Source organism: Sarcophilus harrisii, chromosome 5, assembly GCF_902635505.1.
Source record: "Sarcophilus harrisii chromosome 5, mSarHar1.11, whole genome shotgun sequence".
NCBI classification, from domain to species: Eukaryota; Metazoa; Chordata; class Mammalia; order Dasyuromorphia; family Dasyuridae; genus Sarcophilus; species Sarcophilus harrisii.
Window position 1 is genome coordinate 49408651 of NC_045430.1, and position 27195 is coordinate 49435845.

The following is a 27195-nucleotide window of genomic DNA, read 5'->3' on the forward strand; positions in this document are numbered from 1 at the left end:
GGCAAGATAATCAGCCTCGTTTACTTCACTTTCCTTATCTGTAAAATGAGCTGGGGGGGAAAAAAAAGGCAAATTATTCTAGTATCTTTAACAAGAAAATCCCAAATAGGGTCACAAAGAGTCACATACAATTGAAATTGAACAACAGCAAAAGCTAGTATTATATATCATTTTTTATGATTCAAATACATAAAAGTTAGTTCTACAATAATTTTAGCATTAGAAGGGACTTCAACAATCATATAATTCAATATGCACCCCAAATTAGCATTTTTCTGTTTTTTCCCCCGTATTATGACAAGACAATCAGCTTTTCGGAATTTTTATGAGTCACAATATTTTGTTTTAAATAATTAATGTCTATTATGTAATCTAAATATGATGTCTATTATATAACCATGCCCATTATCAGTATCATAGCTGATATAAGCAGTGAAGATATTGCATTCTTAGAATACTTGTGCTTAGCAAATAGAACATTAAAGTAGTTAGTCCAGGCTTATTTTTTCCACATTTAAGCAGCACTGCTCATCTTAATATCAAATAACTTATCTGCTTTACTAACATACTTTAGGATAACTGATCTTCCAGAAACCCTGAATAGCCAATTTCCCAAGTACGTCATCTCTTTCAGAATGCATAATACCTTTCCAAGACCTCTCTGAGTTTGTATGATTTCTTTTAAGGTTAGCTCCATTTGTCCTAGTGAGGGATAAGTTGGAATATTCATTTAGAAGATCTTTAGGACCATTGGCTGCCAGATCTAGATCCTCAGAGAAAAATATTAATTTTTAGTTTATTTGTAAATTGGATTTTGTCAAAAAGCCCTCTGGTTGATTTGCTTGAGATGGCAAATATTTAAATAGAGAAAATGTGTAAGGAAGAGAGGCTTTGATTATTCAATTCAATTGAGAATCACAACATGTAAGTAAACACACTGACGTACTGATTTGTGAAAAATCTGTCAATAAGCTGTTATTCCTATATGAAGCATGAACATCTTTTTCTGGTTGAGTTTGAAGACAGCAATTCCATTGTGTGAACTTGTCCATGAATGTTAAAAGCCAATATATTTTGAAGGTTGATCTCTTGTAGGAAACAAGAGGTCTGGCCATAGATTCAAGAGACTACTAGCCCTGGAAACTGCGATTCTAGCATTAGGGAAGAGCAGACCCTCATAACCCACTAAGTGACCAACTTACCAGAAATTCTGCACCAGACAGGGGAACTTTGAGAGGATTCTGCAATAATGTCCTGTAGTTCTGGTATTGCAAGATGCCTTAGCCACATGTATATGCCTTACTATGTGTCTAAATTTTTATTGATTTTTCAAATGGGAGATTATACCTTAAATTTAGAAGAGTGAATGTTTTTAATTACTGTTCTTGCTCTGTTACTCATGACTTGATTAATTCTCCAAATTACTTCTCCTCCTTGCTAGGTGCCATGCCCCTCATAGATTCACATCCTTTCTCTAACTCTTCTTTAAAGTTTTTTTTTTTTTTTCCATCAGAACATAATCTGCATGTTTGGAACAAAAAGACCTACCCAATTTGACTACTACAGAGATCACTCATAGAAAGCAGAATTATTTATTAGAATCTTGAGAAGCGGACGCTATCCTGGTCTGCAAGCAAAATTTCACAGCAGGATAGGGCCAGAGCCTTGAAAATGCTTACAGCTTTTATACATTTCAGACAAAGAACCTCCCAAATCCCACCCTCTATATATTGTGATTGGCCACATAAATCTACTATTCCCCTAGTTGGTCAGTGGAATGTAGTAGACAAGGTGATATACAGCTTCTTCTGCCACATAATCCCTTCCTTGGACAATGGAATGTAGTCGAGGCCTTATCTAAACTCACGTGACTCCGGAGAAGCCGAAACTGAGGCTTGATCTACTTTAGAATCTGTAAGTTCTTTACCTTTTCCCACACATCCATAAGGGTAAGGAATATCTTTTATACTTTAATTTGTATTTCGTACAGTATCTGGAACATTTTTGTTGTTGTTCAATTGTTTCAGTTGTGCCCAACTCATCATGACCCCATTTGGGTTTTTCTTGATAAAGATACTGGAGTGTTTTGCCATGTTCTTTTTCATCTGACACATAGTAAATAGAAAATAAATTATCTTTCTGTCATGTGTTTGTATAACTGTGTAATTCAATAAATCCTTTTGCTTGGAGTGAATTGTTCTACTTTCTGATTGCTAATAGAAAGTACATTGATGGGGGCTTGTAAACTACAGTTGTAGGAACCCAAATCTATAGATTAAGTATTAGAACCTTAGTCATTGTACCATCACTCCCCACATTTGGAAACTTGAGTGTTCTAAATTGGGGAGGTACCCTAGAGAGGTTGCTACACTTAAATTTTTAATAGCTCTGAAGGGTTAGATATTTTTGAAATAATGCCTTACCAATATTTATAGCATGTCAAAATTAATTTTTCTTTAACATATGATAATACATATGATTCAATGCCAATATAAAAGTAAAAGTAGAGGACTCAGTCTCAAAAGAATGAAATGATTATTTCTTTCCTTTATTGATAACCAATTATTAATTGAGATTAAGGTTGTTTCTTTCTCTTTCCTCATTCAGAAATAAACCCCTGTAGGTTACTAACCAGTTTCTAAAGGACATTGCTGATAGTTGAATTTGCTCTAGTGGGTATATGGGTAGAATCCCTCCCAACTATAAAACCTTACAAAAAAACTAGGAGAATTCCAGGTAATTATGTTCCACTCAGACAGGATTGGATGGAAGAAGATGTCTTTGTCTAAATTGCCTGCGAGAAAGGTAATTTGGATACAGAGAAGTAAGAGTGACATAACTAACATCAAGTTCCCCAGCCCCTCATTAGAATCTGTCTAGCTCTCATTATAATATTCATTCTCTCATTAGTTGTTAACCAGGCCAAGTTGATATACATCTGTCAAGAACACCCACTCTTCCAAGGGCATATAAGTGTTGAGGGACCTCCATAATTTGTCTTTGGTTCATGAGAGAATGCCAATAACCATTTTAATTTCTGCTAGCCATAAATTAATAAAATAATTAATTATCCAGAAATCATGTCTCTCAAACTTTTCATTCATCACAAAAAGATTATATCCTCTATAAAAGTCTTTTCTTTTGTCTCCTATTCTCCTTCTTTGTGTACTATCTTGCCATTTCATCCAGGGCCATCTCCACTCATCTTGATCTATATCTTGCCACTGAACCCAGATGACTCTGGAGGGGAAAGTCAATCAGGTAACCTCGCACAGCCCTCCTTCACTTAAATCCAACTCACTTGCATGTCATGGCATCACCTCCCTGATGTAATTTTCCTCTTCAATAATGAAAGACAAACAACAAACATCTTACCTACCTTGGATTTCATACCCCATATCTTCTACCTTGGAAAAAACTTTTTTCTGGATTCTACCAAATTCTTTTCACTGAATTCTTTCTACTGATTTTTGTAATATACTTTATATAGATTCTGTTCTTGGCTTCATTATAACTTCAGGACCTTCACCATCCTTCTCAACCTTTAAAAATTTAACAGTCTTCTTGACCCAGGTCTTGCCACTAGACTCTGAAGCTTGAAGCAGACTGAGGCTGAAGACTTTATACAGCTATATATCTCATTTAAATTTAATCCATCTGCTGATTAAGGTATCACCCTTCTAAAATTGTTGGCCTATTCCAGAACAAAGGTCAAACCAGTTTCCTCACTTCATAATCTTGACCCTTTCTTAAAAACAGTTCACTATAAAACCCTCTATCTTTACCTCCTTTCTCCTTCTGCCACTCAGTCATGGAGGACTCCTATCATGTTTTCTCCATTCTTACACTAGAGCCTCTGAAGATGGAAGGAAGTCACAATTCCAGTGAATTACAGTAGAGAGAGTGCTAGAGTGAGGAAGAATTGAGTTCAAATCCTAATCCAAAAACCTACTGGCTGAGTATTCATGGGCAAGTCTGTTAACCTCTCTAAACCTCAGCTTCCTCATCAATAAATTAGAGCTAGAACAAATGGTCTCTAGGTCTTCCAGTTCTTGGTCTACAGTCTTATAAAACTCCTGCTGACTACAGCTTCATGTTCTTAGCTTCTATGGAGTATTTACTGTTGATTCATTTTTCTGGAAGGTTTTTCTTGGAGAATATAGAGGAAAAGAAGGTATAGATGACTTGCGATTTGAATAATTAAATAGCCACATTATAGGTCCACTGGAATAGAAGTTCAGAATTCATAAAGATGCAGGACTATTTCATTTTTGTCTCCATATTTATATCTACAATGCCAGATGTATAATATGTGATTAACAAATGCTTGTCAATTGAAGTCACAATGAAGTTTTCAAAAAAGCTTCAATAAAATTTTCTAAGAAATAATGATTGGTCCAATGATCTTGTGATGGAGAGCGTTTGCCGTCTGCAAACAGAGAGGACTGTGAGTACTGAGTGTATAGTATTTTCACTTTTTGTTGTTGTTGTTAGTTTGAATTTTGTTTTCTTTCTCATTTTTTTTCTTTTTGATCTGATTTTTCTTGTGCAGCATGATAATTGTGGAAATATATACAGAACTGCACATCTTTAACATTGATTGGATAAGTTGCCATCTAGGATAAGAGATGGAGAAAAAGATGGGAGAAAAAAATTTTGGAATACAAGGTTTTACAAAGGTAAGTATTGAAAACTATAAGTTTTGAAAATAAAAAGCTTTATTAAAAAGAAATAATAATTGGCATGCTATAGGCTGTGCAATTACTTAAAACACTTAAGTGTTCTGGGAAGAGAATGGGCAATGGTAGAAGAAGATCCTCATTGGAAGAATGGCTTCAGTTCGAAAGAAAAAGAAAAGTTATGAGAAATGCAATCCTACAAGCTTTGATTATTCTTTTGCTCTCTAAAACAAAATTTTTGCTTTTTTTTTTCCTTGCTGTGACCTAATTACTGCTGGTCACTGTTTACATTCTCATGGATAAGTAATTGTTCTTCATAATCCATTTTCTCCATATCAGACATAACTCTTTTGTCAAAAGTCTGAAACCTATCCCAAATCACTTGGATTTTCTTCATATGCAGAAATGGGTCATTTATGCCATGTCTCTTGGTAAATAAACTACAGGGCCTCTCCTGTTTTGACTAATAGCTTAGAAGGGCTACAACCCAGTTATCTCCTTGAATGTATGTACTAATTAAGACTGAATGACCTATTTGCCTTGAGAATGTCTGTCAGAACCTGCTCTGCTCAGTATCAAAACAGCAACACTGAGAGTATCTTACAGAAAAGAAATATGCCTCCAGAAGATTTCCCACCATGGATGAGGCCTTTCTGACATTAAAATAATTATTTATGCTAATTTATTTATAATATAATTAATATAATATTATTTATTTATAATTATTAATTGAAGGAATAAAAAACTTATGAATTGTTGTGTAAATTATAGACTCCTTTCTAAGAACTCCTTTAAACAGAGCAGAAGAATCATTAGAACAGCCTGCTTTTAAAAAAAATAAAATAAAAGATGCCTGAAATATTAGTTGATATCAGAAGTTCAGTGATGAAAAATGGCTACCTTCAAATTTGAGACAGTATCCTTCAAATTTGAGACAGTATCTCAAAACTTTAGTCAAGACAGTAGGCTACCTATTTATAGTTTCTAACTATAATTTCATTATTGAAGTAATAATAACTAACATTCATATTGCACTTTAAATCTTCCAAAATATTTTATATGTAATATGTTATTTTGTTGTGCCACAGTTCTCTTAATATTTTGAGTCAGTTTCCCTAATTATCCTGACTCAGTTTCCCTAATTGTCCTGACTCAGTTTCCTTAAATTGTCCTGCCTAGGGTTTCTAATTGTTCTGCTCAATCCTGCAAGACCACCCCTCCCTTTTAATCATCAGAATATTTGATAAGGATAAAAGATCTTGTATTTTAGACTAACAGAATGCCTCTCCCCATCCCAAGCTATCAGAATATCAGATACTGGCTTATCAAGATGCCTCCCCCCATTATGTCATCCCCATCTCTGGTGGCTCACCCTACCCTGTCAGAGTCTCTTTCAGCTCTCAGCACCCTGACTCCGCCTTTGCCTCAGTCTACCCACTGTGTTTGAGCCACATATATATGTCATTGAGAACTCACATTGTTGGCTGGATTTTGGAGATGATAGTCTCATTCAACCCTGGGACCAAAGCATGGATCCATTTGGTCCCAGTAAATCTCTCCCTTTCAAATAAAATATTAAATATTCTCTATCTCTATCTTGCCTCAGTTTCTCTGGCATTACATTTTTAGTCCAATAACAACCCAATGAGAAAGGAACTGACTACAAAAGCATTCTTATCCCTGCTGTACAGAGGATCTATTTACCAACCAAGTAACTAGACCAGAGAAGGTAAAGTGCCAAAATTCCTGTAATCATTCATTCAATCAATCAATAATCCTTTTTAAGTAGCTTCTATATGTCAGACTTGGCACTGGAGAGATAAAGACCAAAAGGTAGTAGTCTATGCCCTCAAGGAGGTCAAATTCAATAAAAGGAGCCAATCTACACAACAATAAAGTGCATATAAAGTAACCACAAAATGAAGGGGCAACTAGGTGGTGCTATGCACAGAGCCCAACCCTACAGTCAGGAGGACCTGAGTTCAAATCCAGTTTGGGATACTTATTAACTATGAGACTCTAGGCAAATCACTTAACCCGATTTATCTTGGTTCCTTCATCTGTAAAATGAGTTGTAGAAGGAAATGACAAACTACTCCAATATCTTTGCCAAGAAAAACAAAATTGGGTCACAGAGTTGTGATATGATTTGAAAGACTGAACAACACTTTCAACTACTATGACTATTTATATAAGATATCGTGCTTACACAAAGGAAGCATTATTGTAGGGTTCCTTCCATTTTATATTTTCCTTATTTCAAGCTTAACATTATATCCCCTAGACCATATAATATCATAAACTTAGATATTCATTTGACAACTCAATAAATTACTAAACAACAATCAATTGTAAAAATGACCTTCAGTCATCTTATTTTCACCAAGTAAAAGTCCCTTTAAAAAAATTGTATAGATCAAATTCCTTGGATTGTGGTCTCTTTTTGACAAATACTAGATCTTCACACTCTTCAAAGAACAGCTTACCCTGGGGGACAAATGCAACCACTTGCACAAGGTGGGGATGGGGTGCAGGTGAAGTTCATGGCCAAGCTTACACAAGTAGTCTCACAGTTTACACCAGCCGCTGGTAATTCTGGGTCAGGAAATTTGCAGTCAAAGTAGCGTTTTCCTTCTGGGCATGTATGAACTTCAAAGAGAAAACATAAATTAGATATTATTAATTTCACATAATTTGCAAGAAAATAATCACACATAAATGTACATTTGTGTTTTAAATGTGTCTACAAAAGTAGCTACGGAACCTCTGGTTAATTATTATTCAGGAAATTTCACAGAACCCTTCTGTAACCATTCTATAGGATCGTGATTGACTCAGATTGAATTTAAATAGCAATCATTTCTGCTTTGGCCAGAAACGCTGAGAATCTTTCCCTCCTAGATTTATTTATTAAGTTGTTTGTTTGTTTTTTTTGACTAGGTGAAAGAGGAGATTCTTTACTCCAATTGACACTTAACCATAATTACTAAATGGATGTGACCTCAATCAAACTGAGAGATCTATTGAAAACCTTAACTTTAAAAGGTCTCCATTGCCATCTCAAGTCGTCCTGATCTATATTTGCCACTTGAACCCAGATGGTTCTGAAGGGGAAAGTGAGGCAGGAGACCTTGTACATTCCTCCCTTTCTTAAATCCAATTCACTTGCATGACATGGCATCAACTGCCTGATGAACTGGTTCTTTTCAAGAATGAAGGACAGACAACAACAACAATAAATTTTATTAATAATAATAATAAATAATGACTAGCATTTATATAGTACTTTAAGCACTTTACATATGGCTTCTTATTTGATCCTCACAATTCTGTGAGGTAGATACACTCATTTTACATATAAGGAAACTAAGACTGAGAACAATGAAGTGAGTTTTCCAGAGTCACATAATTATTAACTCCTTGGTGCAGGATTTGAATTTAGTTGTTCCTGATCCTGATCCTGATCCAGCCATTGTTATCTGTCTCCAACCATCTATTTACCAACCAAGTAACTAACATTATTTACAAGCTATTACATTTTATTTGCACCTTTTATATATGTGGAGAACAGAGTTGGTAGTTTACAGCAATCAGACAAATTGACAAATTTTCTATAGGACACGAAACTCATACATCAGCATCTTGGATATAGGTACAAGATTAATGTAGTCCTACTTAATAAATGAAGGAGCAGCTAGGAGAAGTAGATAGAGCATGATACCATAAATCAGGAAGACCTGAATTCAAATCTAGTCTCAGACACATACTAACTGTGTGACCTAGAGCAAGTCATATAATTCTGTCTGCCTCAGTTTCCTCATCTATAAAATGAATCAGAGAAGGAAATGGCGAGTCACTCTAGTATCTTTGCCAAGAAAACCTCAAATGGGGTCATGAAGAGTTGTACATGATTGAAAAATGATTGAACAACAACAAACAACAAATAAATAAAACCCTACCCACCCAAATCTCCCCAATCTCTTCTTCCTAAACCTCAGTATGTTACCTTGTATTTATTTTGTGTAAATCTTATAAATACTTTAAGTAAATGCCTACTCCCAATCAAAGATAAGTTCCCTGAGGGCTGCAGCTATTTTATTTCTGGCTTTGCATCCCCAGTATCTATCACATAATAGGTGTGTCTAAAATACTGTTAAATGACTCTAAATCAAAAATATTTAACTATTAACTAGATTTGAATTAGCAAACCAACTGAAAGCACTTTGTTACTAAGCCAAAATTAATGTGAACATGGCTGGAAGGGTATCTTCCTTCTTTCTACCCACTCCCTACACGCTGAGTGGGATTAAAGGGAAGAAACTTCCAATGAAGAAACTCAGAGGCTGCAAATGTCTGGTCTTAGAGAATGAGGTAGAGAAAGATTAAGATACTTGTCCAAGTCATACAGTAGAACCATGACAGAAATGAGACTTGAATTCATATCTTCTTTACTCAAAAACTTGATTTCTGTCCCTTCCCTCACACAGAGTAGGCACAAAGTCAATATTGTTGAACTGAATGTAGGATTGCCATTATGGCTAAATTGCCATGCTAAAATCAGTAAAAACAGTAAAATGGCGGTTTGCTTTAGGAAAAAGACTATTTCTATGACTCACCAACAGTAGCAGGAGAAGGCTCAGCACATTTCACTGTCCCATTTAAACACTGACTAATAGAAGAAAATAAAGCATCGTTATTAGAATCATAACTCAAACAAATCTTCCTTTTTTATTTCAAAAACTCTTAAATATTCTAGAACTAAATGTTTACAGATATAAGGATAAAATCATACACCTCACTTATCAGCAAAAAATGATGGGGTGAACTCTGAAACTGTCCTTGATTTTTGGGGTGAGCCCTGAAACTCTCCTGACAGGGCCCCACCCTTGGGGCAGTTAAGTAGTTTCATTATGATTGGCCCAGAACCACTTCCTACTTAGATGGAACTTAAGTGGTCTCATTTAGCTGAAGATCTGGACCTGATATTTCTACTGAGTAGCTGACTGCATCCTCTATTGAGCTGAAAATTAGTCCAGGACCACTCCCATTTAGCTCGAACTTAAGTGGTCTTATTCAACTGGGAATCTAGGCCTGGGGGCAGTCATCTCATTCAATTGAAACTTCAGTCTCAGATTTCCTGTTAAAGGGCAATTTTAGGCTCATTTCTTTTCAGAGGCCCAAAGCAGGACCATGCCTTGTCAAGGAATTTCTCTCTCCTTGGCATAGCTGCCTGTCAGGACCCTTGCCCACTATAAAGAGATACCCTCTTCTCAGTGTTGATACCTCTATTTATCACTCTGCCAGGATTCTCTGCTAGGACCCTTATCTCTCTGTCAGGACTTTGCCACTTGGAAGTCAATCTTCCTAGCAAAAGCTGGCTTCTGTAGTGGCAACAATAAACTTCCTTTTTGCCAGTCTAATATTTTGGGTTTGTGAATTCTTTTACATTGGACCTGCACTGACCAAAGAGAGGTTCCCACAACTCTCTGCACTGCCACTAACAGCATCCTTTGGTTCCCTAACTGCATCAATAATAAGCCTCAGTGTCATCTGACTAATTCATAGGGACCAATCCTAAGGTCTTTCTCTGGTGCCTTATTTTAGCACAGAGGTGACTCTGGGCTCTCAAAAGCCATGTCATCATTAAAGCATAAGCTTTAATGCTAGCAGCAAAAAAGAAGAAGGAGAAGGATAAAAAGAGGAGGATAAAGAAAAAAAGAGGAAAGAGGAGAGATGGGGAAGTGTAAAGGAAGGAGAAGGAAGTGAAGAAAAGAACAGAAGAGAGTCAGAGCTAGGATGACTAAACTCTTAAATTTTTTATTATAAATAGGTTGGCCACAAGGTAATGATCTTAAGGGTCAATTAATTAGGAATGAACTTACCATGAAAAATAATTACTTCTTCATACCAGCTGAATTTTACCTACTCATTACAAGTCCTATTAATCAGAATGATCATCAATAAAAAGCTTATATATGCATTTTTCAATAAAGACTGATGTCCACAATGCCTCATATTTTATAATTGAGATTTTTTTTTAATTGTCACATTACCAAAATGTGACTTAGTGTTAATAACAAACACAAACCCCACATCAGAAACATACCATAAGCCAGTTGGTGTAGCTACAAGCTCTCCAGGTTGATATTGACTGCCTCTATAAAAGCAATGGCAGCTAAATCTGTAAGAATCAATGGTTTAAAATTAATAACTCATAAACAAAAGAGAGGTAATAAAAAGGACCTCAATGTTTCAGATGAAAGGAGCAAGCTATTTTTCTTTATAGTTTAAAATGGGCATTATGACATAATATTAACAAAGAATTAGAGTTTATTTAAGGAGTACTATTTGAAAGCAACTTTGAGTGATTTTTTAAATGAAATTTTAATGCCTTTTTCATTAAACCACAGATTGACTAGAAAAAGCTGCTTTCTGAGAGGAAATTACCAAAAACATCTGACTTTTCTGCCTATGTGTAAGACTAAAACATAAGTGGAATTGGAATCTGAAGGCAGATTCCAGTACCAACTTTTTGTAGACTTTCAAAAATAATAGTCATAGTTAAGATGTCAAGGGGAGGGACAAATCATTTAACTTTCTCTGAGTTGGTAAAATTGGGAGAGCAGCACTTAAAATACCTCCATCTATGGCTATTGAAGGACAATACTTTGTAGACCATAAAGCACCGATCAGCAGTATGATTAGCAAAGACAACTTTACCCAAGATGGAAAAAGTAAGCAAATATAAAGAGCTAGAATAAAATTTTTCAGGAGCACAGCAAATACAACCATTTATCTCACAGGCATTTTACCAGCATGCTTATAATTCTGGTTCTGATCTGACTTGCCTTTGATTTATATGAGATTGGTGAAACAAAGAGGAATTCCAGCTCTCAGTGTGAACCCTAACTTTCCCAAGCTATTGCAATTATTCTGAACTTGACCAGCTCTTGTTGGGACTTTGCATTTGCTATATCTAAATTGAAAAGGGAAATGGGGACAATGGGTGACTTTGCTATAGGCTGAGGGCAAGGTCTTTTTTATATCCTTTATTTTATATTAAAATTTACATTAAAATATATTACATCTGAGGAGCACTGAAATAGTAGATAGAAAGCTGGCCGAGAAGTGAAGATCTAGGTTTAGGTCTCTCTACTAGTATATAACTATCTGGACAAATCAGAGTTTCAGACATCCCTCCAAATTAGAGCAATCGTTGATCTAAACTGACACAGGAAGTTTATTCAATGGGAATTCCTTCTACTGATGAAATCACAGGACCAGCCCTCCACTAAAAAGAAAAAAGTTTATCCTAGTAATTTCTTGTAGGCATAAGTTTTTCATATCCTAGCTATCTAAATAGCAAACACTATAGAGATTGTAAGCTTCTGATATTATCCTGATAAGTCTTTTAGGGTAAATCTTGAATGTCAGAAATAAAAAATTCCTTTACACTTAGCTATTTGTCACTGTTGACTGTTACTTTTGCTGGGAAGAAGAAATTCTTTGGATGAAATATCTGAATTTTTAACACACCAAAAAAAAAAAAAAAATCTTGCAAAAGAAAATCAAACAAAAATAAGGGGGGGAGGGTATATAAAACTCACCCAAAAAGCCATGAAACCTTTTGTTTTCTAAGAAATTTGGAAAGAGATTATGCAGGATGCTTTCAAGTTATTTCTATGACTTACATGGGCACACAAAAGCTAATTGCTTCATCAAAGTATTTGCCTTCTGGACAATTACAGCCTTCAACACAATCATCATCACAACTCTCCATGGAGGAAAGAGCAGCACAGGAATGATGGCAGAAAGAGGAACAGGGATGGTACAACATGCCTTTCTGGCACACCACGGCTGAGGAGAAAGCACCATTACTCATGAGCTACTTATTTCTACAGAGAGTGAAAACATTCTTTAATGCTTTATGCATCTTTGATTGACATGAAACAGGAATGTCAAAAATAATTACTATCAATATGCACACGAAAACTCTGGAGTCCAGTAATAAAAGGATCTCAAAAGTTCATCATCATCATCATCAGTCCTTATCTTCTGCCTCCTTCCTAGCTATAAAGCTATGATGAAACCATTAAAGCCAAACATTAGCAACTTATTTTTTAAGACATTTCCAGGGATGGAGATTCTACAGCCTTCTTTAGAAGCCTATTTTACAGTTTAGTTACATATACAGTCAAATTCTTCTTATTGTTAAATAAATTTCTTGTCACTATAACTTATCTACTTGTTTTGTTTTTTGATGGAGGTAAATAACCAGGCGTTACCTTTTTTAGTGATAGTCCATATTAGATTTGTAATTTCCAACTAAAATCATTACTACTATGATTCCCTATTCAGAGATTTAATTTTTTTATAACTGCAATAATTCTTCGAAGTTCCAAAACTGTCCAGTTTCTCTTTATGATTTTTTAGTTGCCAATTGGCATACTAGCCACTAACTTTTTCTTCTTTGTTAAAAACAGTCCAGTTCTGGGATGTCTCATGCCTATCCTGATGATCAATCATTCTACTCAATTTTAGAGGAAGAACAATGGAAATGATAGAAATGTTAAATTTTTTATTGTTCTTAGAGAAATAAGCAACCTTCTTCTGTTAGTTAATCTCCTGTGAGAGAAGGAATATGTGGGAGTAGAAGGGCATAAAAAGAAAATTCTGTACATGTTAAGGACTAGTGAAAAAGGCAAGAAATTGAGTTCAAGGAGGACAAATCCAGGAAAAATTGAGATAAATTTGAAGAAGGAAAATCTCTAAGTCCAGATGTTGTTTCTGGGACCTGCCTAAAGAAAGTTGTAGGAAAAGCAGGATTAAGGAACATTAAGGAAAATATAAAATTAAAGTTATTGAGACTAATAAAAGAAAATTGAGTGTGATTGTCAAGTTTAAACTAGTTGCTTAGAGTTGCACAATGAACATATACAAATAGTATTAAAAAGCAACAACAGCAACCAAGAATATTTCAAATCTCAATCAGAATGAAAATTAGAGGAAATTATATAATGACTTGTATTGAGTGCAATTCTCAATGATAGCTCAAAGAGTAGGAAATAGTAAAAGTATCATAAGATTGGAGATGGGAAATCTTTTACCCCTTTATAAAGGTGCAGTGGAGGAGGGGAATGAAGTTGGTAAACTGTAGATCAATAAACCTGACTGTAATTCCTGGAAAAATTCTAGAATGGATTATTAAAGAAAAATAAGTAAATTTATTGAAAGGGATATAGTCAATGAGTATAAAGAGCGTGTATGGCTTCATCAGGAATAAATTGTGGTTAGTTCTTTTTTTGACAGGATGACTAAATTGATAGGTGAGAGGAATGCTATGGGCACAGTTTTAGTTAGATTTTACCAAAGCTTTTTGATAAAGTTTCTCATATTATTCTTGTGGAGCAGATAAAGTGATGTACACTAGACAGCAATAAATTAGATGGATTCAGTCCCAGCTGGAAATCCAGGTTCAAATGGTAATTGTTAGTGGTTAACCTTAGCAGGAAGTCTCAAACTGAGTACCCCAGGTATCTAATATCTGACCCTCTGGTGTTTGAGATTTTTATCAATGACTTAGATAAAGGCATAGAGGAAATGCTCATCAAATTTACAGATGACACAGAAGGAAAAGATAGTTAATACATTAAATGACAGAGCCAGGATCTAAAAATGTCTTGCCAGGCTAGAATATTTTATTAAAGTTTAATAAGATGACACTCAATAGGGATAGCATTCTGAGAATTACACCTAGGCATAAAAATTAATTTTACAACCAGAAGTTGAAGAGGAAGATATGATTAGATAGAACTTTCTCTGAGAAAGATTTGAGGGTTTTAGTGGACTACAATTCCATGAGTAGGAGTCAAAAAAAAAAAAACTAATGTAATTTTGGACAGTATTAAGAAGTATAGCTTCTAAGACTGAGGAAATGATATTCCCCCAGTATTCTACCCTCCTCAAATCTCATCAAGAATATCTTCTTCAGTTCTGGCACCATAATTTAAGAAGGACATAAGTAAATTTGGAATTGGTCTGAGGAAAGGCTTTGAGTCATTATTTAAGCCATTTATGTGATGTAGGTTGAATGAACCAGGATGTTTTATCAGGAGAACAGAAGATTCTGGGGTATATAGCTATGTTCAAGTATCTGGAGAGTAATGGTGAGGAAAGAAACTGAATGTGTTCTGTTTGATCTCAAAGAATCAGAAAAAAAGAGTTTAGAAGCTACGGCAGCAAATTTAGATTTGATGTCAGGAAAAACTTCTGAACAATTAGGAGCTCCAAAAGTATAATGGGTGACCACAAGAGAGATGGTTTCCCCCTTCTTGGAAATCTTCAAAAAGAGATAAATGACCCCTTTTCAAATAAGTTGTAGTCAGGATTTCTTTCATGTGTGAGTCTGACTAGACTGAAGTCTTTCCTCATTTTCAGATCTGTGAGTGTATCCCTCTGGTCTCCCCCTATTTGGTTGGTCATACTCTTATAAGTCTAAGTGTAGGAGATAATCAGAATTAGCTATTGAGCCTTAATCTACCAGAAATCTTCCCTCCCTGATTTTACTAAATTTCATTGAGCTCCTTTTATGGTTAATGTCATAAGACTTAATAAAACTTACCATGACAAATTTGATTTGTGAAATGACTAAGTTATCTGTCATTTAGGATGCTACTATTGTGATTTCAATATTGGGCCTCTACGTTGATATGTAGTTATAGCTATGGACAAGAAGTTTAAATTCCCTTTTCTTTTTTCAGTTCCATTACATAAAAGGACAAGAAATTACACAAAGTAGTTCAAAATGTGTTGGCTTTCCTTGACACCCTTTCCAATTCTGAGAATAGGAATGCTCACCACAGAATGAGACGTGAGCCCGAAAATCAATGAAAATGCCATGCTTGCTACAGATGTAGGCATAGTGTCCTAGGGCATTACATAAACAGCTGCTTCCGCACTTGCAGGCATCAAAACGGCAGAGTTGGTAGTATAATCCTGGACTGACAGTGTCATGGCATGGAGCAAAAAGCTCTTGGTTGATGACATCACAGTGGGCGGCAAATCCAACTGGAAAAGAATGAATCCTTTTTCACAATTCTTGTTGTAAACCAAGAAACAACACATTCCCTCTAATCTCTAACTTATTTCAAAGCACAAGCCCAGGAATCACCTCCTGTAGAAAGCATTTCTCTTTTCTTTCATTTTTTAGTGTCATGGTTCTCTTTGAAATTGCTCTGTATTATTTTTAATATATCTGCATTTACTTATCTCTTTGTATATTATACCACTTGTCAGGGGTGTGCTCAAAATGGCTTCATAGCAACTTGAAAGATTAAATTTCAATATCAGCATTTATACTTCAAAAATGGACAAATGCTACAAATCAGGACTTGATTGATTGTTTTATTGATTGGCTAGACTTTATAAAGTGATAGGAAATTGTTAAGAATTCACATTAAACTTTGTACTTTTGGGAGAAAGCTGGTTGTTAAACATTTTTCAGCACACTCTTCCATATCATATACCCTGCAAGCCTGGTATTCTATCTTTATAGTAGGCTCTTTATAAATATTTGTTCTATCAAATTAAGTCATTATGTCAATAGATTCATTAAACTAAATCTCTTTCCATTTAAAAAAAATCAAGGGCAGATCTCCATGCTTTTGTTTTAAATTTGTTTAATTAAATTTATTTTCATATTTATATCAAACATAAAATTATTTTATTAAGTATTCACTGGTAAATTAATAGTTTGAATATTTTTATGTTAGCTAGAGATTTTTACAACAGCATTTCCCATAACAGGAATGGATATGGTATTCTATCCATGGATAGGAGAGTGACATTGTCAGATGAAAGCTTTTCAAAAGTACTTTGGCAGCTGGAGTTGAGATAAAGAAACAAAACAAGAGGTTATTGGCCATAGTGCAGATGGGGAATATTCAGTATGAAGAGGGGATGTATGTTGTGTAGGTAGAAATGACAGGGTTTGACAAATAACTATGTGAGGTGGATGATAGTAAAGAGTTGAGAAAGAAATTGCAAACCTCAGTAGGCACAAAGGTGATGATATTCTCAACAATAGGAAGAAAATGAAAAAGTGATTTGGAGCAGAGTAGAACCCAATGAATCATTGTGGGACTCAGTTTGATATGCCTATGGGACATTCAATTGAAGCTATCCATTAGACAATTGGTGATTGCACAATGTAATTCAGAACAAAGACTAGGGCTCAACATATAGACCTGTGAATAATCAACATAAGGTTGTTAATTGAATCCATGGCAACTAACAAAGTTATCAAGCAATTAGGAGTTGACAGAAAGGAGAAGAACTTTGGGTTATACCTACATTAGTGGGTGTGACATAGCCTTTATGGGCAGCTAAATGGTACATAGATAGAATATTAGGCCTGGAGTCAAGAAAATCTGAATTTAAATCCAGCCTCAGACACTAGCTGTGAGACTCTGGACACCTTAATCCCTATTTGCTTTAGTTTCTCATCTGCAAAATGTAGACACAATGAAGAAGGAAATAGTAACCTACTCCAATGTCTTTGCCAAGAAGATTCCATGAACAGTCTATAGTGTCATAAAGAATTGGACATAACTGAATGACCACCATCCCCCCCCCAAAAAATGAGGGTATTGGACTATATGAATTCTAAATTCCCTTGCAGCTTTATCTATGATCTTTTGAACTTGATTTACAGTCTGACATTCTTTCTTTCTACCTATCCTATTTCATAAGTCCTCATGAAACATATAGAATTGAATAAAAACATCCACACAACAGTACAACAAAATCCATAGCAAAATAGAGAAGCTCCCTTCTTAATGTACAGTCAATGTTACCAGTGTATTAGAAGGAAAACACAGGAATATATTTATACTCCACAAAGGAAAGAATATGTTAAAAGAAGCATAATAATTATGTATGTATAAATAAATATATATACATATATACTATACAATATATATTTTACACCAAATGACAATGTGAAGAGCCTAAAAATATTATTTAAAGCCAAATATGCAGTGTTTATTTACATCTTCCACCTTTCCTTTAAGGGAAGGATAACCTGCCATTCTTGGCATGTGGGTTGCCTAGACTTTCCAAATTGGAGCTCAAACAATTTCAGTTTGGGGCATCCTGGATCTCTGCTTGCTAAGGTCATAGAGTCCTTGCTGACCAGCTCATTTCTCCATTATTTATGCTCTAACTCTGGACCTGTTATCTGATGGCAAGAAAGAGACACAACTAAGTAGTTGCATATTTGGCTGTAATACAATGGAACTACAGTTGGAATATGGCAGGTCTCCTAGGACAGATGTATTCCAACTGTGAAATGTAAGAGATTGTATCAGAGGATTCTGGGAGAGTCAAGGGTGAATAATACATTCTTGAACATACAAAATGGGCAAACTTATGAGTATAAAGTAAATGAAAGCAGCCATTCTCTACCCAGTAGTCTTTTCAAGGGGCTTATTTTCAAGAAAAGAACATCAAGATTTTTTCAGTCCTTAATGTACTAGTAATATAATATAAGTGCATGTACTAGCAATTGTTTTGACTGATTATAGAAAAATAGAATTGAAATTTACCACCCATTTTATGCTCAACCCCAACATACTACTAATGCCCAGAAGAATTCCCCCTTCATCTGAAGGCTTACTGTTTTCTTGGTTGATATTACATGGATCTAAGAGAGGAACTCTGACAGGGGCAAAACAAGCTGAGGAAACTTTCCATGCATTTCCATGGAGCTGTGGGGTCCCTTCAATCATACCTCCTGGAGACCTAAAACAGGAAAAAAAAAAAAAAAAAAAAAGGATAAGAAAGATACCCCTGATGGTTAACTGTAGTATTTCTTCTATTTGCTTCTTCATGTTTTGGATTCCCCTCTCTTCTGTAAGCCTCCATTTTTTTTTTTTTTTTTTTTTTGCTTTTTTTGATGAGGCATTTGGGGTTAAGTGACTTGCCCAGGGTCACACAGCTGGGAAATGTTAAGTAAATGAGACCAAATTTGAACTCAGGTCTTCCTGACTTCAGGGCTGGTGCTCTATGCACTGCACAACCTAGCTGCCCCTGTAAGCTTCTATTCTGAAATAACTTTAGGTTTGCTGAGAATGAGATGTAATGAAAATCTTTGCTCTTGATCAAGCCTTGAAGTTTAAAGCCTTGAAGTCCCAAAGCCATCTTCAAAATGAACAAATTTACACTCTTTCTGAACCAATATTAACACTTGTTTTTGCCCCTTTTTGGTATCCCCCAACATTTAGCACAGTGCCAAAAAAAAAAAAAAAAAATTAGTTAACTGACTAGCCAGTATTACCAAGGCACCATGTTCTTTATATGATTGTGAGACACTGATTGGAGTTAGATATGTAAATAAAAACAAACTTTTTTTTTTCTTTCTTTTCTTTTTCTTTTTTTGTGAGACAATTGGGGTTAAGTGACTTGCTTATGGTCACAGAGCTCCTAAGTGTCTGAGGCCAGATTTGAACTCAGGTCCTCCTGACTAAATTTGACAGTCAGCTATATATCAGCTCATCCATCAGCTCAGTCCCAACTAATCAAATGTTTCAGCACTGGTACAATTCAATTATAAGTACATAGATACAGCCTCTCACTGTAGTATGTTAAGGTTTAGGTGTAAAGAAGAGTAACATTTCAGGTAGTCTGGTGGCACAATGTGGCTGGTGTAAAGTGAGGAAGATCTAAGTTCAAATCTAACTTCAGGAACTAATTAGCTGTGTAACCTTAGACAAGTCACTGTATATCTCAACTTTTTCACCCATAAAATAGGGATAACAATAACTTCATTTCCCAAGATTGCTGTGAGGGTTCATGAGATAATATTTGTAAAATGATTAGCACAGTGCCTGGCTCATAGTAGATGTTACATACGTGTTAACTGTTTTTACACATTCTTCATTTTAAATTCTCTGCCCCCATTTCTGATTGTAATGATGTGTTAATAAATGTTTCACAACCACCTCTCAAGAAAAAAAAATACACAATATGCTTTTAAATTTAAAATTACTGACCATTTTCTCCAACACTTTCTTAAATCTAGACAATGAACAAAACAATAATTCAACCCCTAATTCACACCATTTGCCAACTTCTGAGGTGCAAATGCTCATATCCAAAATTTAAAAACTAGTTCTTGAGTTTTAACTAACTCTGGCACCCCCTAAAAACTATTCCAGAATTCTGCCTGTTATTACTACCTTCTTTTTCTTCTTTTCTTTCTCTTCTTTTTCTGTTTTTTGTTTAATCTTTCTACCTTCTGAAAGTTCAAAGATAAAACAGATTCAGAAAAGGTGAGGAGCAAAGTTATAGTTTTTGGGAGCAATCCCCTTGAGTTTTGTCTATCACATTTCATTTAAATATTCTTAGGAATAAATAAAAAGTTTAAGAGAGATAAAGTTTATTATTTTATATACATATATATTTCTTTTTTAAGGATAAATACCACTATTTCCATTGTTGACTTATTGTAATAATCCACCTAAAAGTAATTTTCAAGTGATTGAAATTGTCCATTCAACTTTGCCAGAGCATATCTATTCCTTGTGAAGTAAAATTTGACTTCATATACACAAAATTAAAAAATGCTTGTCAGCCATTTCTTCCCCTGAAATAATGTCATACATTGACATAACTTTTGATTGTCTGCACATGGAAGAGGTTGAGGCTTTAGAACTAAGTAGATAATTCTACCCTCTAGCCTATGTTAACTGTTAATCTATTTTGATACACATCAGAGCAAGAAAATGGATTGAAATCATCTCTTTGTTACTCAATATATCTGTTGTATAAACAGAGTAATGACAAGTGATAAAATCGTCTTTAAAAACATAACTGAATTAGTAACATGAAAATTGAGAGAACCACATCTGAGATGAGATAAAAGAAATAATCAATAAGATGTCTATGATCCTTCTAATTATAGTATTCCTCATATCCTCAACTGGACCTATGATAATAGTAACTACTACAGTTGTGTAATTTGGGTCTATTATTCCTAGAATTCCAAAAAATAGCACTTACACTCCCCCAACAGGCAGAAAATTTTCATCTTAAGACCTAACTAGCAAGAGTCTGAACCTATGAAGTTCTCCTTTTGAACCACTGGGGAATCTTTAAGTGAGGAAATGCCTCTGCCAATGCAGGGAGCACTTTCTATTTTCTGAAGCTGTTAGGATTCTTACAAGGTGCTAAGTCCTTGGAATTGATAGAGACAATAATTATCTAATTCAGCATGATACTGAACAGTTCTCAAGTTCTTAGTGTTTATTAGAGTTCCACAAGATTCAGAACTTTAAGAGAGCATATATAAGGAGGAGCCCACTAAAGGACAAGTCCACTAAGAGATAAGCCCACTCTCAAAGACAGAGACAGATTCATTCCATTTTCCACCCTTGTGCTTGCTGGAAAAATTCTCGGGGAGCTAGAGGAAGAAGCTAGAAGAGACAAAGGACTAGTGGCAAGAGATCTCAGAACCAAGGAGAGAGATAGGCCTCTAAGAAAGCTAACTGGGCCCAAGGAAGGAGGAAACAATAAAGGATCTGGACTTTAACTCCTGGCTGCATTTGAGGTGATTATTATACTGAACAGAAAGGAAGGCTGCCTCCAGAAGCCCCCCAAGAAATATGCTCCCAGAGAACATTATATTTTAGAGAAGAACATTACGTGAAGCACTGAGGAGTCAGGTAGAATCACATAGCCAGGGTGTGTTACATGTAACAGGAATAATCAGTTATTATATAAAACTACTTGGTAGTATTCTTGGCAATTGTATCCTAGTTGAGCTCCTTCTTGACTTAGCCCCACTTGGCTCCTTTGCCCAGTGGTGGCTTCTCCTGTAGCATCTTCATAATGTCCCAGAATTTGTGCCACATGGTTTTAGGTCTCTGACATCCCCCAATAGGTCTGTGTCCTAAAGTCTCTTCCTCTATGGGGCTTTGGATCACAAGGTCAGAGAATTTGCCCCCAGGGTCTCTCCTCCCCTTTACCTGATAGATATGTCTTTTAAAGCATTATTTGGAAGGTGCCATTTTGACTTCTTGACACAAAGATAAGAACTGTCAAAAACTATTTACTTACTTATATGAATAATTAGGAATCTGTGCCACCATGGGGCTTACTTTATTATTTGAGGAGCTCTGTGATTTCTTCAATATAGGTATTCCCTCCATGGCAGTACCTCACCCTCACTCTTTGGCCATAATAGATAGGTTCATAAGTATCTAGGACCAAAAAAGGATCATTCCCTGTGGCCAACCTTCTGGATATGGAAACAGCCTCTAGGATATTATGAAGGTTGTGCTTTGAACAGCATATAAACTCAGTCATTAAAGTTATATATGAAGTGGTCCTGGAGTTTCATGACTTGCCATATACTTGCAGAACCTGGGTTTGCTGCTACATTGCCAGAAGGATTTCAGTGTGCTGTGGAATGAACTTTGGATCAGAAAAGTCTGAGTTCAAATCTAGACTCTGACAAGATATGATTTGAAGCAAGTCACAAAGCTTTCTTGAGTCTAAGTTTGCTCATCTATAAAATAAAAGGATTGGACTAGATAATCTCTGTGGTTTCTTCTACGTCTAAATTCGTGATTCTGTGCTTAGGACTTAGTAGTAGGACTTTAATACTAGAAAAAGCAGGCTAGTCAATTGACATAAAATTATACTTGATCCTTCAAGGAAATCTTAAATTATGGTTATTTTTGTATACACCTATAACAGTTCCTGACATATAAAAAGTACTTTGTTGATTAATTTATGTATTTTAGTCTTGTCTTCCCCAACTTAGCTCTTTAACCGCAAAAAATTATTTTTCCTAAGTTTCTGTGGGTCTCAGGATACCTAGCCCAGTGCTGGACAATAAATAAGTGCTTATTTATTATAAATAAATAAGTTAATAAACACATCAATCAACTGTTTAAAAATTCTGATAATTATTTGTTGATCTCCATGTCTATAAAGTATGTATGATAGCCAAAACTAAGGAAACTGGGAGACACTCCCCCGCAAAAGAAAAAATTGTTTAGAAAAAGTGTTACTACATTAGCTAGAGCTCAGAGCAGATCTGTGATTTCATTGGAATAGGAAATTCCCGAGTAATTTTTTTGTAAAGAAACCCTGTACACATGTTGCAATGTATAAATAAAATATGCACTCAAATCTTACTCAAATAAATTCTTGTCCTTACTGGATTCACAGTCTAGTAAGGGTACAAAATCAATAACAGACAACAATAAGTGTGATAGACAAAACACTAAGATGGGAGAGAAAGTCATCAACAACTGGAGTGATCAGAGGTCTCCTAAAGAAGAGGGCACTTGAGATTGGCTCTAAAAGAAGTGTTTAACAGATCAAAATAGGAAAAGAAGGAAATATCAAAAACAGGAATCTCAAGGAATTGTCGGTAGCATAGATGTTGGGGGCCATGATATGCATTTGAGAGCCTGAAACTTATCCAGTTTGTCTGATGGAGTGAAATAATAATAACTAAGTCTAGAAAGATAAAGTTAGCATCTGCTTCTGATTGGTCCTGAATACCAAACAACAGAATATTAAATGAAGTTGACATTTTAAAAGTTACATTAATTTTTACATAGTTATGTTTCTTAGTGTAATGAGTATCTATTAGAGAACTTAGAGTCAATAATTCATCCTTTAAGAGATCAGTCACTAGACTCAGGTTAATAATACAAAGGTAATACTTACATGAAATCATCTCTTATGTTCCCATTGAAAGTTCCACACAGACCCATTGTTCTTCTCTTCCATTCAGTACTGAGCTGAATATAAAGTCTTGCCCCATCTTTAGCAAATATAATCTTTAAACCAAATCTAGTTTTCAGAATAATAAACAAAGAGGACAGATTTCGAATTTCAACATGTCCTGCACAAGAAGAAAGCACATAAAATCAGCTTGTATAGTTCAGTTTGACAACTCTCCAGGATTTCCCAAGAATTGCAGGAATGATTTTTCCAGCTCTCAGACACAAATATTGCACTCCTTAGAAGTTAAGTGATCAAATAAGTGGGCTCTAGAGTTCTGGGAGTCTAAAGAACAAAGTAAGAATCCACCCTTAGCTTGGCACAGAAAAGCAACGGTATCATCCTTGGGTCTTACTTAGCAGAGTCTGACTTAGAATTTAGATAGTCAGGTGAAAAATAAAAACTTCCTAACAATTCAGAGTTTCCCAATTTGATACCTTGAAAATTTATGGGTTCCTCCACTTTGGATGTCTTTAAGCAGAAACTAAACAATCATTTGTAAGTTATAATGAGCAACTAGGTAGCACAGTGAATAGAGAACTGGTCCTGGTATTTAAAAGACTCATCTTTGTGAGTTCATTTACTAGCAGTGTGATCCTGGGCAAATCACTTAAATCTTTTTTCCTCAGTTTCCTCATCTATAAAATGAGCTGCAATACAACTAGTAGAGAAAAATGTATAAAATGATTGTATATGTATAATCAATATTGGATTGCTTGTTGTCTTAGGGAAGAAAAGATGGGGAGGGAGGAAAAATTTAGAACTCAAAATCTTACAAAAAACAAATGTTGAGAACTATCTCTACATGTAATTGGAAAAAATACTATTAAATTTAAAAATAAAATAAAATTATTTGGAAGGACATAGCAAACCATTGCAGTAGCTTTGTCAAGAAAATATGCTCAGGAAGAGTGGGACACAACTGAACAGCAGAAATTATGAGATGCCTTATGGCCTTGGCTTTGACTATATGGCCTCTAGCAGTTCTTCCAAAGTTTAATTTCTTTGATTTTTTGAATTCTGTGAATCTGTTTAACTGATAGTCTTTTTAACAGGCTCAATTTTTTAGTAATAGCTTTTTATTTCAAAATGCATGCAAAGATAGTTTTCAACATTCACTCTTTCAAAACCTTGTGCTCCAAATTTTCCCCCTCCTTTGCCCCTCGCACTCCCCAGACAGCAAATAATCCAACATAGGTTGAATATGTGCAATTCTTTTCAATATATTTCCACATTTATCATGCTGCATAAGAAAAATCATATCAAAAAGGGGAAAAATGAGAAAGAAAAAAAACAAGCAAACAACAACAAAAAGTGAGAATACTATGTTGTGATTCACATTCAGTCCCCAAAGTGCTTTTTTCTGGGTGCAGATGGCTCTCTCCATCACAAGTCTATTGGAATTTGCCTGAATCACCTCATTGTTGAAAAGAGCCAAGTCCATTAGAGTTGATCATCACACTTTCTTGTCATTGCTGTGTACAATGTTTTCTGTATTCTACTCACTTCATTTAGCATTAGTTCATTTAAGCCTCTCTGAAATCTTGCTGCTGATCATTTCTTATAAAACAATAATATTTTATAACATTTGTATACCATAACTTATTCAACCTTTCCCCAACTAATGGGCATCCACTCAATTTTCAGTTTCTTGTCACTACAAAAAGAGCTGTTACAAATATTTTTGCACATACGGGTCCTTTTTCCTTTTTTATGATCTCTTTGGGATGCAGACCCACTAGAGACATTGCTGAATCGAAGGCTATACATAGTTTGATAATCCTTTGGGCATAGTTCCAAATTGCTCTCCAGAATGGTTGGATCAGATAGCAATTCCACCAACAGTATATTAGGGTCCAGTTTTCCCATATCCCCTCCAACATTTAGCATTATCTTTTCCTATCATCTTACAACAGGCTTAATGTTAATCCCAAGGTTTATTGAGATAACATTTCACTCTCTGGACTAGCCTAGACTATAGTAGAGTAGTGAGAATTAAATCTTTATCTTCCCCAGACTGAAAGAACTGTTAAGAAAAAATAGCCAATCCATATTTGTAACCTCTATAAATGAACATTCAAATTTATTGGCAAAAAATTAAGGGATGATTTTTCTTTAAATACTAAATTCTCCTGGTGCATTAAAATAAAATTCTGCTAAGAAAAAAAAAATCAAATTACTCAATTTTGAGCAATTCATTATAGCATAATACATTTAAAATTATAATTAATTAAAAATATTTTTATGTTCATGTTCTCCATGACCCTAAACTGGATAATTTTCTTTCTTCTTCTCTTTTATTTTCCTGTCTGGATCTTCTTCCTCATTTTTTATTGGGAGTTGGGGGTGGGTAGAGTTTAGGTAGGGGCAGATGGGAAATTATTCACTATTTTTCACTCTGCTGATCAGCCTACTCTCTGGGAGATTTGCCTGGGACACTGGACCAAGAAATAACATGGTAATAATCTTCCAGCTTTTATGAATCAGAGGTAGGAAATGAGCCTGTCTTCGTGACTCTGATGGTCAGCTTTCTCACAAATATACAGACTGGTTTTTCCCTGAATATGGGGTTTTGCTTTCTTCTCTTCCCCTGAAGTTTGTTGTCATTGTGGTATAGTCATTTTCCAGGTTTATCCAACTTTTTTTGTGACTCCATTTGAGATTTTCTTGACAAAGCTCTTTGAGTGGTTTTCTATTTTCTCTTCTAGATCATTTTACAGATGAGGTAACTGAGGCAAACAGCGTTAAATGATTAGCTCAGGGTAACACAGCTAGTAAGTGTCTGAGGCCATATTTGTATCCAGGTCTTCCTGATTGAAGACCTGGCACTCTAAACATTGTGACACTCAGCTCTTTCTGAAGTTATCTTGTATTTATTTTGAAGTATTTTTATGTGCATATCTTAATTTCCATGATAGAATATAAGTTCTTTGATGGCAAGGCTAGTACATTTATGTCTCAATCCCAGCCAAAAAACCCTAATCACTTAATAAGTATTTGTCAACTGACTTTTGCTCTCCCCACAAGACCCTTTTCTTAAAGATCTCAATCATTATAGTAGCCTGAATTGTTACCTTTATACTGCTGACTATATTTGCATTTTGTTAACCATCTTTTTCCCAAGTCCCAGGGCAGGATCTCCATGAACTGCTGAGCATCTCCTTGGGAATGTCTTGCCAACACCTCAACTTCAACAAACTCAACATATAACTTTCCACCCTTCTACCTATATTATTCTTTGCTTCCTAACTTCACTGACTTGGTAAATGGTGCTCTCATTTTCCAAGTCACTCAAACTCAAAACTTTGAAGTCACTTTCAACTCATTATCCTACACATGATCCCACTGCCTTATTATATTTATACAAATATGTATTGAATGTGAAGTATAGCAGTAGCTTTTCATTAGATGCTGTGGGAAATCAAAAATGCAGGATATTATGTCTCTAACCATAGTTCTAAATCTCAAATTGTCTTCAGCATCCATAAGATCAACCTCTTCATTTTATGTCTCAACTTAAGTGATTTGCTCAAAGCCATATAGCTATATATCACCAGAGACAGAATCTGAACTTGAGTCATCATAGACTCCAGATCAATGCCCCTTCCATCATACCCAACTGGATCCTCAATGCCTATAGTCTAGTTAGGTAGATAAGGTATACCCACATAAAAATTTAGATACATAAAATGAGTAGCAAAAACAATAGATATTTAAA

General features: G+C 35.1%; 1 protein-coding gene across 1 annotated transcript in view; it reads right to left on the reverse strand.

The window, feature by feature from the left end:
• OTOGL (otogelin like) overlaps positions 1-27195 on the reverse strand; it is a 194616-nt gene that overhangs the window by 129419 nt on the left and 38002 nt on the right. Inside the window, exons 14-20 of the mRNA XM_031940155.1 lie at positions 23421-23598; positions 18355-18479; positions 15537-15746; positions 12371-12536; positions 10786-10860; positions 9296-9348; positions 7166-7328 (exon numbers count right to left, since the gene is read on the reverse strand). Coding sequence (XP_031796015.1) covers positions 7166-7328; positions 9296-9348; positions 10786-10860; positions 12371-12536; positions 15537-15746; positions 18355-18479; positions 23421-23598 — 970 coding nt within the window. The remainder of the gene's footprint in view (positions 1-7165; positions 7329-9295; positions 9349-10785; positions 10861-12370; positions 12537-15536; positions 15747-18354; positions 18480-23420; positions 23599-27195) is intronic.